At 36.6% G+C, this 14000-nt stretch overlaps 1 protein-coding gene across 1 annotated transcript in view; it reads left to right on the forward strand.

Moving 5' to 3' along the window:
* The window catches only part of CNGB3 (cyclic nucleotide gated channel beta 3), a gene marked incomplete at its 5' end in the record, with an annotated part of 55265 nt that overhangs the window by 33415 nt on the left and 7850 nt on the right, over positions 1-14000 (forward strand). The window contains 6 exons of the mRNA XM_008944848.1: positions 1317-1439; positions 6954-7095; positions 9044-9203; positions 9608-9705; positions 10736-10819; positions 12978-13096. Coding sequence (XP_008943096.1) covers positions 1317-1439; positions 6954-7095; positions 9044-9203; positions 9608-9705; positions 10736-10819; positions 12978-13096 — 726 coding nt within the window. The remainder of the gene's footprint in view (positions 1-1316; positions 1440-6953; positions 7096-9043; positions 9204-9607; positions 9706-10735; positions 10820-12977; positions 13097-14000) is intronic.

The raw sequence follows: 14000 nt of genomic DNA on the forward strand, positions 1-14000 counted from the left end.
TTCTACACAGCAAGTGTATATGCCTGCGTAGATTCTCTTCTCAAACTCATTGGTTTGAGTTTCTGGGAATAGAGCTAGCAGAAGTTACTACATTTTATCTACCTGCTGTTGTGGATTTGACCTGTGCTTAGAAAAATACAATGTATATTTTGGCGAAGGCTTCCAGAACCTCAGGAGTCCATTCACATGGATTCAACTTGTGCACAAGACACAGCACTGTCAATATTGCAATATTACTAGATGACATCAGCTATCTGCTGTTCTCAATAGCTTGCAACCCTAAGCAGAGCTGTCCTGAAAGCATACCAACTTTTAAACAGCGACGTAGCATTCATTTGTCAGTGTCCTAGAGGAGGATACACGTAGGTATATTGCTCAGTGGCATGGAAAGGCAGAGTAAGGCATGCAATGGCACCTGAAGAACCATCGAAGGAACACATAATACAGAAGCAGCCACAGAGGTATTACCTCCCATTAACTTAGCTTTATAGACCTAACTTAGATCTTATTAAATTTTCCTAAACCCATTCATTCAGTTACTATGCATGGTACACTGCAGGGAATTCTAGATGTAGCAGATAAACTCGTGCACCAGCCTCCCTGTGTCCAGCCAAGTCCTCTACTTTTCCTGCTTATTTATCCCTTGCCTATATGAATATTTAATGGAGAGCTAAATCCAGGAGATCTCTCTTTTGATCCCTATGCACTTCACAGTGGATATGGAATGAGAACATTGTTCTATTAAACAGAAAGCTGTTTCATGCTTAACTAGTTCATCACTGGTGTTCAAAGAACTGGCCATAAGCATAAGAACTGGGAATGTTGTTACTCCTGCTATGGCCACTAAATCACACTATTTAGTGGATCTACTGCAGGCTTCCTAGCAGAGCTCTTGTAAAGCAGTTTATTTCTGACCTCAGACATTTCCTGGCTTTGGTTCACAAGACTAGAGCCTATCTTGAACAGAGTTTGGCAAATACATTAATTTGTACCCTTTAGCCTCATTAATAATAGTTTCAAATTTCTGTAAATATTCTTAGTCAGTTAAGGATTATAAAGTGGATTATAAAGTCCTTAGAGTACCATAATTTAAAAATTACCCTGTGCCAAACCTTCTAGGAAAGTTATTTATTTGGCCTCGGACAAATGTGAGAAATAGGTAACTGCCAGCTATATGTTTCTCAGAATCAATACAGGTGGGGAACTACTTAGTGGACGCTTAACATAAACATTGTTGATCCAAAAAAGCAACAGGTTCTCTATTAAGAGTAAGGAAAAATGTAAGTTGTTTTACAGGAATCTGTTGACTTTTATAGGGTCATTCGAACAACTGGATACTTGCTGTTTATCTTGCACATTAATGCATGCCTGTATTATTGGGCTTCCGACTTTGAGGGACTTGGCAGCACCAGATGGGTGTACAATGGCCAAGGAAACATGTAAGTCCTTTCCTCTTTCAAGAGATTTTTGTTGATTTTGCTCCTTCCTGCATCTGCTTCCTTTTCCCTTGCCTTTGCTTACAGGATAGGCCTTTACTTTACAAGTGCTTGTATAGCACTCTTTTAGCACCATGACTGCTGATTAGCAGCTTTCATTAGTAACACATATTTGGAGGGCAGGTGCAGTGAATAATCAGTTTACCACTTTCAGCTTTTATAGGTTTATGAGTCAGTGCTAAGCACTAACTTAATAAAACATTTAGAAAGTAACAAGGGTCATAAATTAAACTTACTGACTGCATATGCACATGGGAACTGTTAGAAGGATTGCAGAACAATCCCTCAAAGGAATCAGAGGCATACATTTTTTTTCTGTTACAAAGCATTGTGTCATTAACATGCAACATTTTAGTCCCTCTAAATACCATGGTGATTTGTCTGAAAAATTCCACCCACTTTCTCTATCTTTTGAGAAGGTCATGCTTAATCATGGGGCAGAGTATCTCCAGTGGGAGGGACTAGTCATTGGCACACTTTTCCACAAATTCCTTGTGACAGCACTAGGCTGGGTGCCAAGTAAGGGACATTCATTAAAATGATGGAAAGGAAGCAAGAGAAAATAGCAAAGCCAGAATATATTTTGCATGTTGTTATATAAAACATATCTACTACATTCAGATGTATGATTGTTCATTTCTTTCAAAGGTCATAATATAAAGTCACAGAAGCTCAATTTGTTCATTAGTTACATTCTTTGCAAAACTGCATACAATATACTAGTTCTGTCATAAATCACTCTAAATAACTTTTCATGTTTCTCTTGGAGACATGCTCCTCTTGACTGTAATTTTGTCAGACTTCACAAGTTTGCTGTGAAGTCACTATCTTGAAGGGTAAGAAAATAGCCTTTGAGAGTAAAACACACTTTATTTAAAGCTGCATAGATTTTTTACAACTTGGGCTCTCTCAAAAAAAAATTACATGGCTGAAGTTCCCACACATCACTCAAATACAGAGCTTGACTACTGCAGACCTATGCAAGCAGAGTCACAGAGCTCAGTAAGACCACTTAACCAAGTGAAATTATACACAGGTATTTATTCACAGGATCAAGGCTTCCAGAAATCTGACAAGAAAAATCCAGAACTAATTTCTGTTATGACTATTTTTGTTAATGTCATTCTTGGCAATACTTGCCTCATAACTAAAAACTAAGGTAAATAAGATTAAGCAACCTGAAAACTCTGAAAGTAGAGCACTTACTCAGTCCTTAAGTTATTCAATACTGCTTCAGAACAGCCGAAGAGAACAGGAAAGTGTTCTTTTTTTTTTCATGGATGAGAATATTTGACATTTCACTCAGGGAAACTATTGACAGAAATCATTTTCTAGCTTTATCACAGACAATGCAGTGGCACTCAGAGGTCATGGTGAGATTTTTTAAAAATTTTGTGATTCCTTTTCCATGAGAAGACAAAAACATTACTTGAATGTTTTCATTCTGAAAATTCTGAAATTTTCATGCTGAAATCACATGGGATTTACAGCAGAATTTTTTATGAACAATAATAAAGAGATAATTAAACTTCTGCATTAAACTGAGATGCTGAAATAAAATGCATATTGGAGTATGCATTGTAAGCCTCATGAAGCCATTAATCTACCTCACCTTGACATTAGTTGGTCAATGTACAAGTTTATTTTTTTGCCTGTATCCAACTCCTACTGGATTATACGCTCCCATGTACATGGAACACCAAAGAGCAGCCCATGTTGAGCTGCATTTCATGAACTATAACTTGGTATCCCACTACCAGTAAAGGCCTCCTGTCTGAGATAGTCATCACTGCAGAGAATCAGGCATAATATTGTTGAACCTGATTGTTGAATATTTGGGGATTCTTGATAGAAACGCGTTGTGTGAACATTAGTTAATATCAGAGATGCAATGTGAATTTAAGTGTATCAGATAAGACACCTCTAGATATATTAATTTCTTTGAAAAGCAGGAATTAAGAATAATCCAAGAAAAATCTGTAAAAAAAAAAAAAAAAAGAAAAAAAAGACCAGAACCATAGTATAGATTATGGCACAGCTGTGCAGATGTAATTTTCTTTCTCATAGCTGCCAGATTTACAAATATTTGAAGAAAAATATGCCATCGGTCTCACATAGAATGGGAAAAATATTCAGAAAGAAGACAGAAGAAGACACACATAACTTCTTAGCTAATTAAAAAAAAAAAATTAAAAAAAAGAGTAACACACTGACAAATCCAAATTCTAGCAGTCTCAGATGGCACTGACCCAAAGCAAATGAGCTGGCACTGATTTAGTGTTCTGTCTAGAATCCCTGGTGTGTCCATAAAATGTTGCTAGCTGTGGCCAAAACCAGTTTCTCAAAGTGTCAACACTTTTAGGATTTTTTTTTTTCTTCTGTTTCCCTTGTAATTTTGATTCTATATGTGTTTCTGAGCAGGCAGACTGACTGGTGAATTTCAGCCTATAACTAACAGCTCCACACAGCACTCAAACCACAAAGCAAAACTATCAAAGTGGCTCTGTTGGCAAGTTTCTGCTGGCTGCATTCTTTTCCAGCTCATGTCCAGACTCCAAAGTGTTAGTGCCAGTCAAAGAAGATTCGGGGTCTTTTGCATGGCAGCCTTCAATCAAAGCCCTTGACCTGAGGTGAAAAAGGCATTCCCCCGCTGCAGAAGTATCTGTCTCTTTCATCACTGCCCATAAGGAAAACTAAAACTAGGGAGCTGAAATTCTCATATAGACCCCCTAGGTCAGCATTAAATTTAGGCAAACCAAATCATTCCACTTTGCTCATGATATATTTCTTCTGCTGCTTGCAAGTTATCCACAAGTCGTTTGCAAAATTCTCTGGCATATTTATTAATCAAGACATCTATTTGCATCCTGATTATGTTTATCTATGGCTTCCTCCTCTGGGAACAGACTTAGCAGGTATCTGGAAGTCCCAGAAAATGGTTACTGTACATGCCTAGAACAATTCTACTCCGGTATGCGGTGCCAGAGTGCAGTGATACTGGCATGTCTTGAAAGTTGCCTCATGGTTCTCAGCCATACACTCCACTTGCAATAGGTCTGATGTGCCACACGCACAGCACTTGCTGTGCAGAGCCAGTCTTCTGCCTCCAGAGGACTTGTGAGTGCACAGCCTAACTCATGTCAGACCTAATGCTTTCAGACCTGCTACTTGCAGCTGTACCTTTTAGATAAAAGCTTTATAGTTTACTGCACTCTGTCTGAGAGCATCACATCCACAGGCAGCTGATGAATAAATCACTCAAGAAAAAGAGGTATCAAGAAGGAGGTCATTGAAGTACCAGTTTATAAAGGCCACTTCTTTAATCTGCTTAAACCCCTCCTGGTTGTAATCTGAGAGGAGTCAAATGTGAAAGTCCTCAAATAATGTTTCCTGGGCTGCTATGAATGTGCGAATAGCACCTTAAAATCTGATAGCCAAATGCACAAAGATTTTATTTACCTGTATTAAATAAAACCATGCAAGAAGTTTAGCATATTCTGAAATGGACGTTGAAGAAAAAGATATTTCTATTGGCATAATATTATGAGGTATCTTACTTGCAGTGTTTCTGGATATTTTCATACCTAGGACTTATTTTAGGGTGAAATCTAGTAGTTTGATTGCCTGCAGGATAAACATATTCTCTATGTTGTGCAGTGTGAAAATCCCTTTCTTGTCTCACGTTGTTTGCTACAACAGTAATTTTATAGCAGGCTATTAAGAGATATGGTGAGCAGTGATGTTTTCCAGACGCTAGCCAGTAGGAAGCAGAGCTGCTAATATTGTTGAAACAGGAGTCTGTTTTTTCTGGCTTTCCTTAAACAAAATTTACAGTCTCATTTCTCCTCTTCTTAGGGGGAAAAAAAAAAAAAGCTTCTTTATTTTTCAGCTGTGTAACTTTCATTTTGGATTAAAACTAAAAAAGTATAAAATGCCTAAATGGAGAAAATATAAAACCTGTGCCTAAGAGACAGTGAATATCATGTGATTTTTCCAGTAGGAAGGTTTGGGGTTTTTTTTAAAGTAAAATCACAGAAGAATATACTGCACTAACTACATCTTCAGAAGGAGGTGGGGAAGATCTGGAAAAAAAAAAACAAAACACTCACATTTTGCATATACAGCACTGCAAAGAATGTGACCAATAAATTCCTTTGAGGAGCTGCTTTCATTCTTTGTAGACTTTCCCAGAATGAAGATTATATTGTCTATCATGGTGGATTTAGGAAGCTTGGCATCCAAGGCCATTGGGGGTGAGGGAGTTGTTTAATTATTTTTGATTCCTATAGTAACTAGCACAGAAGTAATGTTAATTTCTTTATTTTTAATATTATCTATGAATAAATTATATGTTTCAAACACTACAGCATTCTTAGTTATGACAAATGATTATGATATTAATATGCTTTATATGATAATTTGACTCAGACAAGTTAAGAGACATCATTTTATGCTTAAATCTGCAATTCTTCCAAAGTAGATCTGAGGCTTTTTCTTAGCATTTATTAATGCTACAGTAGTCTAAGAGAAAGTTGCCACTTTGCCAGAAGTATGCATAAGCGATGATTTTTTTGTGAACCCAAGTGAAAATATTTTAGTGGTGTAATCCAGCTGTTCATTTTGCAGCTCTAACATGGAAAAACAATATTTAGAAAAAAAAAATCATTGTTACTGCATTTCATTAGTCTGCAACCAAGAAAACAGTGACTTTATAATGAAAAAACAAAAATCAATAACTTGTTAAAGCCTGAAATTTTAGGTGAAAGACTTGGAAACAGTTTTGAGTGGTTTAATAAAAAAAAAAAAAAAAAAAAAAAAAAAAAAAAACCTTCATTGGAATTAATTGTTATTGTGAGTTTATTTTCCCATAATTGCACAAAACTGATGCTCCAATTGAATTGTTACATAGACCATTTATTAATAGGAGTGGAGTTCATATCTTAATACAAGAAGACTTTTAAAGTGGGGGCCACCAAATTAAAATGTACACCTGAAATGAAGTGGCTTGGAGAAGTTAGATTAACACACAGCTTGTGGAAACATAACTTGTGTTTGACATAACCCAGAGGCAGAGCCAGTGAAAGCTGCTCAGAAGCACAGTGGGAAGAAGACTAATGTGGTTAAAGGGGCAGGAATGTGAACAGACATGAGAACAACACCACTGCATTTGCTGAGCCCACCGTAAGGCATTTTGTTACAGAAGTCTTCTGTAGTGCTGCACAGAGTTACTGGAGAACAGTCACTGCTGCATTTCCCTCATATTCTTATTCTGCTCTCAGTGAGAATGTTTGGCCCAGTATGATTGACATTACCATAATTTGTAAAATCATAACCCTGTATAAAAAATGCTTTGTACTGAACAGCATCACTGAAAGGCCCAGCTCAGGTAGGTATACACTTAACTACAACCACCTCAGTCTCTACAGCCAGTTACAAAAATGCTGTCTATGTCCACAGGTATCTGAGGTGTTACTACTGGGCAGTTCGTACTTTAATCACCATCGGTGGCCTTCCAGAACCACAAACTCTGTTCGAGATAATTTTTCAACTGCTGAATTTTTTCTTGGGTGTCTTTGTCTTCTCCAGCTTAATTGGTCAGGTACATCAAAAATTCAATAACTACATATGTTCAAATTACAATAATGTAATAATATATTACATTTAATGGAGTCTAGTTCTAGGAGAAAGTTTCTCTTCCATCTGAATGTCCCTCTATTTAACTGTCATCCGTACTTATTCTTCTGACAAATACATGTGTTTAATCAGTTCCCAGTTTCATAGCCCTTTTCTGGATAAGCTGATTTAAAGGCAAGACTCTGTGGGACATGGATAACTCTTGAAACTATGCATAATTCCTCTTTTCTTCTTCACAGTCAAGGACACTGTTCCTTGATATTCACATTATCCTGTTAAGCCTGACATAAAAGTAATAACTGTAGGTATGATATTAATATATACAAATTATTGAATAAGTCACACTCAATACTCCTGTCAGTAAAATCCTAGTAATGGAAATCCCATTATTTTTGCTCAGTTCAGGGCAAAGAGAGAATTCTGCTCTCTCCCATAAATTACAAAGTATTTGTTAACCTGAATTTTCTGTTTCTGTTGGTTCTCATTTGGCAGGAGTAAAATAAAAAAGCTCATAGCACAGAATATCAGTTATATTTCCAAATGAATATGACTGAAATATTTCTAGCATGTAACTGTTAAACTTGGGCTTCAGATACACAGGTTTTAAAATACCTTGCCTACAGAAAAACAAATGCCATGGTTCCTGTGTGAGACTATGTCTTATCAGATTCCTGTAGAAGTCATTCTAGACTTTTGGATTTGTCCATGCATGTTATTGGAAGAATTACTATGAAGAAATAAAGATGAAAACAAAAATTTAATTTTTATTTCGGATACAGGATTTGAAACATTAATTCAAACAGTTATAAATTGTATATATCTCTTGCTGTTTGTAGAAGAGCAAGAGGAGATACCCATCACAGAACAGACTCTTGTCTATATAGGATTTAAAATTCATCCACAAACAAGTAATACAAAACCCAAAACAAAGTAGTTCATATAAAATATTTCTTTAGGAAAACTATTGAATTCAAGTACATTGGATTAAACGTGACAGTTTGCATATTTATATTTTGTTTTTCCTAAGTCGATATAACTGTGAAAGAAAGCATGATTCCCCAAGAAGATTCTGCAGAGTTTTCATAACCAGTATAGTCATTTGCAGACATAAACCTTAAGTCTTAACACACAACTTCTCTGCAGTTTGTTATAAATCCTGTTTTGAAACAGCTCTTAAAATTACTGAGTTACTCCCAGTTTAGTGCACTTGCCTAAAAATTGTTGTTCCTATTGCAATCATTTGATCTCTGTAGCAGAAAGCAGGATTCAGCCCTCTGGCACACTAATCCTTGGCCACTGCAATATGAAGCCATTCTACTAAAAACATGTGAATATAGTTATGCTTTTGAAGGAGGACGATCTATGAACATGAAATCACCCAATTTCTAAAATCTAAATTACATTGTATTGGCATATTAAATGATGCTCCTGCACAAAAACCTTCAAGGCCATCTCTCAGCTAAAAGTACATTTTTAAGACTGATACAGGTTTTCTTAACTATTTAAACTGTGGCAGGATCTTAATTCTAGTGATGTCATCTGATGTTGTTAGAAATATTTAGTCTGGTTCGCTTCACTTCTGACTTGCACAGCACACCAAATGCTGAGTAGCTTTCTTATGGATATTTTAATTACAATTTTCATCCATGTCCAGAAATATAAGACAGAAGAATAAGCCCAGACCTACAAATGATTTTGTTAAAATCATAAACATAGACGTTCCAACACAATTAGATTAAATCTGGAATGCTTCTGAAAAAGCAGATGAGGCACCTATTCAAATTATGCAGCTGAGCATAACCTTAATCAGTGATTTTGCAAACAGGTGTTTTATTCTTTTTATATGTTGTTGACAAGATATTCAAATGAAGACTATTTTTGATGAAATGTGTAGTAACAACTGATGTTTGCAGATGAGAGATGTAATTGGAGCAGCTACAGCAGGACAGAACTACTACCGATCCTGTATGGACAACACTGTCTCCTATATGAACACATACTCTATTCCAAAAGTGGTCCAAAATCGTGTTCGAACCTGGTATGAGTACACATGGGACTCTCAGGGAATGCTGGGTAAGGCTTTCCAGTTCAGTTCCAGTTCCAGAGCAACTCCAAGTGAGAGTGGTTGTACAGATATAGGGAGATACTCACATTTCTCCTTTTCTCAGTTGCACGTGAGAGTATTCAATTTACTTCAGAAAAGAAAAAAACTCCAAAGCAATATAACATTTACTCCTTCATAAATTCAATTCATTTATATAATGTTCTGGTTATAACTTTAGACAAGATATGTAACTTAAGAGACAGCATCTTAGTAAATGCATGTTAGCAACTTCCTCATTTGAACTCATAAATGCTAGAATAGCTTCATTAAGTTATTTTTCTGTACAATGCTCATTTTAATGGACAATTTTTAATTCATTCTTTTATATTTTCTAACAGAGTTTTCTTTTTTTCTTTGTTTTTTTCTTTTACAGATGAATCAGAATTACTGGAGCAGATGCCACTCAAAATGCAATTAGCCATTGCAATTGATGTGAACTTTGCCATCGTCAATAAAGTTGACTTATTCAAAGCAAGTAGTTTTATCAGACAATGCAGAAATGTGTGGTACTCCTGAGACAGAAACCTTGTTTCGTACATCTTGTAACACTTGAGAACACGTCTGTTAAGATGCAAGGCAAAATAGGTCTAAGAAATATCTCAGTGAATAGAGATATGTCAGGACAAAGCCAAGTGCCAACCTTTGAATTTTTGTGTCAGAGCAGAGTTCTAATAAAAAGCAAATGAGATTAAGACACAGTCCTGCTATATTGACATACTTAAGCTGATGTCATGGTCAGACTGCAAGTGATTTCAGAGTAGACAGAATCTCAGGAGTTAGACACAGAAGAATGTAATTTTTACAGAGTTCACCTTGCTGAGTTCACAAATGCTGTGTGTTCTGGCAACAAAACTCTGATGTAGCCAAGGAATATGTGGAAAGCAGCTTTCTCTTTATTATCATGATAGGTTTCCAGAGATACAATTTAAACATGGTACTTTATACTTCTGACACCAAAAATGAGGAGATACTGTATTTTTAGGAGTAGCCTTGACATGTAGTAACCTTAACACTAATTTGTTAGGATAATTGCAAGAAAACACATGATATCTCTATATAAACATGAAAGAGCTGCACAGTTTCTGCCACATTTGTTGAAGTCATGGAACTCACAGATTCATACCAATATTTGACATGATCTTTTTTTTCCCCTGGATCAGAAAAAAAAAAAAAAATCTCAGAAAAGACTCATAAAGCTCTGAACATAGCTCTTCACTGAGCTTCCACAGCAAATTTAGATGTATAGAAGCTTACTTTGAAAAAAAAAAAAAAAAAGAAGAGATGTTCAGCCCAAGGAGAACTTTATAAGTATTTGAATTGACAGCTCTTTCCAGGCTTTTCTCTGTGTTAAAACCTGATCCTTATGATGTTTTGAGTTTGCATTCCACTTATGAATCCATGGATCGTTCATGTATCGTTGGGTTTTGCTGCCTATTGTAAATATTAATAGACACTTGTGCTACTGAATTAATAGAGCAATCAATTCTAACTATTTTAACAGGGTTGCGATACCCAGATGATATATGACATGCTGCTAAGGTTGAAATCCATTGTGTATTTACCTGGCGACTTCGTCTGCAAAAAGGTGAGCATTGTTGTCCCTTTCAAAGAATAAATTTATAATATACTTTAGAAAAAGAGTTCAGATATCAGTCAAGTATCCTTTAAATAAAATGAATCCTGGGTGAATTAGATAGCATAAAAATAATTAAGGTACTCTGTGTAACAATAACAAATGTGCTCTCAAATTTCTATCTAGAACAAGACAATATGGATTTTATTACTTATACTATCAAACAAAATTATAGTAATATGGGAAAGCATTTAATGTAAATATGGCTTATCTAATGATACATGATGAAGTTTTAATATTTGAAATGGAGCAAGCTTAATTATTTTTTATACATATATACATACAAACCTAGCCTACAGGCCTCAATCTATAATGCTTGGCATGTGCTTTGTTTGTGTATTCAAAAACTCTTAGGTGGAATTACCCAAGAATGTAAAAAATATACTGCATCCCATACCACTCCTTACAGCAGGATCTGACCTTGTTCTGCCTTCACTCACAGCTCTGAGGCATCTCTAGACATCCAGCTGAATGCTGTCAGACTGTCCCCTAGCAAAGACTTCTATCTTCTATTAGCATTTTACAGTATATATATATTTATATTTTACATACAGTAACACAGGTATGTAGCACAGTTTCTGACCAAGTGAGCCCAAGTGTCTTTTCAGAAGGTATGTAAACACCCTCATAGGAGGGCAGGATGTAATTAAAGCATAGAGAGGTTGAAGTATCAGTATGGTTACTGTTCTAGCAAGTGACCCACCGATCACACCACACCCAGAAGTGACCATCAGAACCCCTTAACTTGTCTTTAGCAGTTGTAGTGCAGCATGTTCACTCAAGGCCTTCTTCCTCCTAGGAGCTAAGCATATGTTCCTCTTCCCAGCTGCTGAGTTAGTCCCTTTGACTCCACAGCATAGGAAGTCACACATTTGTGAATACACTAAAAGAGTAGGTGTGTTCCTTCAAAGATCAATCCCAAGATTACTGTTGGCTAGGAAGGAGAAAAGAATAGTTTGGTGTGTTTGCTTGTACAATGCACAGAATGAGAGGATCTTAGACCGTGGCTGGGACTCTGTCACAACAGTGGCAATAAATGACAGTGCCAGATTCAAGGTCTTAACACTGCAACCAGATTCAAACAGCTCTCAACAAGAACGGATTTTGAGAAATTAAAGCATCCATTTATTCGACCTCGATTCAGAGCTAAAAGGTCTCTCACTTGCATAGATCTACTATGGGGCCAACAAACATGGTAATCCTCTTAATGCTGTAACATGTGGTATGGGATAAAACCCTGCTGGAACTACCTCCAGCTTGGATGTATTGACCTCATGACACCTGATTGAGGAGACTCTGCATGCAGGCTTGGAGGAACAAGTGAAAGGACAGGAAGTGCAAGCCCCACGTTTTCAGTCCTGTTGCTTTTTCACTTCTAAAATGAAATTGCTGCCTCACTACTCCAGCTGCACTATTGGAAAAATAGATGTTTGCCTGCCTTACTGAGACGTTGGGAGGACTTTTATGATCATGTTTGTGAAGTCCATTATATTGCTCCAGATTGCTTGTTTTTTACTGTATACATTGATGCCACACTTCTGAATTCTAGTAGATCATGTGGAGGATAATAAATAACCCACTAACCTTTTAAATCATCCAGTGACTATATGAAAGTTGACAAAGTTCTGAATGATTATTTATTCTTATTTTCCTTTTAATTTAGATAAGTAAGTGATGATTAGAAGTAGTAGTGTAAAAACTGAAGCGTTTTAGACCATGAAGCATGGCCTTTTTTGCACTTTTAAAGGGCTTGCTTTTACTCTGTTATTAAAAAGACTACTGTGGTAATTTAGTTTCCACCAGAAGAGTTGATGAAAATGACTAGCAATCAATGACAATCCTGATTATTATGTGGTCTTCTTTTTCCGAGTTGACCTAGACAGTCTGTTCAAATATTGTCCCATGTCACAAATAGAACTGCCAAAGTCAGTTCTTGTGCTTGTGCACAGTGCTAGGAAAAGCAGCACAAATATTTATTTCTCCATAATACAGGTAAACTTGTTTATAAGAGAGGGGAAAGATATTGCAAGAAAAGTCTGTCATATTATTCTCACAAAAAAACCCCACCGCCCTGCTAAAACATGGGATCTTTATGTGTTTGCATGTCCAGGGAGAGATCGGCAGAGAGATGTACATCATCAAACAGGGTGAAGTTCAAGTCCTTGGAGGCCCTGACGGTACAAAAGTCCTTGTTACACTAAGAGCAGGAGCTGTATTTGGGGAGATCAGGTAGGTCCATCGCTGTTTTGAACACTTCCTTTAGAACTGGCCAAATAATGAGCAGTTGTCCAGCTTCTCTGTGGCAAGCATGACAGCTACCATGGGCAGGCTAGAAAGTAGGTAGGATCAGTGAAGTGGGCACGGAGCAAGGAGATGCAGGTAAGTGAAGGAAAATAAAAATGAAGCATCAGAGACTAATCTGGTAAAATCTGAGACAAGTGTTTTGGGCAATGTACACAAGGATATACACACAAATTTCTCTTCCAGCATTCTCAAGACTTAACACATCTTCCTGTTCTGAAGTCTGCAATACTGCACGACCAAACGTATTTTATTGCCCGTACAGTGAGACTAGGTGCACTCACACAGCAGATGGTAAAGAATCTAATTAATTTCCAACAAGAGAAATAAAAAATCTAAAATAGCATATAAAACTAGCTCATTTAGGAGCTAAAGTAGTGATGAAGTTGCCAAAAATCAGGCAATGTGAAAATGTATTTGCTTCAGAGCATATAAAACAAGAAAAAGGCTGACAGACCAGATTTTTGGATCTGAGTTTATCTGGAGGAGAAATTTTTTTTCTCCAGTGGCTAGAAACATTTTTTTATATTCTCCATGTGTTTGCTATGCAAAGTCCATTAACTCTTATGTGCCGTGTTCCCCAAACAGCCAATCAAGTGCTAATTTTTAAGCACTGCATCCCCTGCTGATGTTGGCCTGAGGAAAAGGAATAAAATACATGTGCTGCTGCATATGATAAACTGGATCCTCTATTTCTTCCAGCTGCCTTCCTGTTATTGATAATCCTCCTGCTGGTAGCTTTAATCTGCCTTTTGAAAAGTGATAAACAGCTCTGTGCCAGGTTTACATTTATCTTCCACTTGTGTCTTCCTTTGTAGTAGGAGAGACATTC

Source organism: Merops nubicus, unplaced genomic scaffold, assembly GCF_000691845.1.
Source record: "Merops nubicus isolate BGI_N331 unplaced genomic scaffold, ASM69184v1 scaffold3950, whole genome shotgun sequence".
NCBI classification, from domain to species: Eukaryota; Metazoa; Chordata; class Aves; order Coraciiformes; family Meropidae; genus Merops; species Merops nubicus.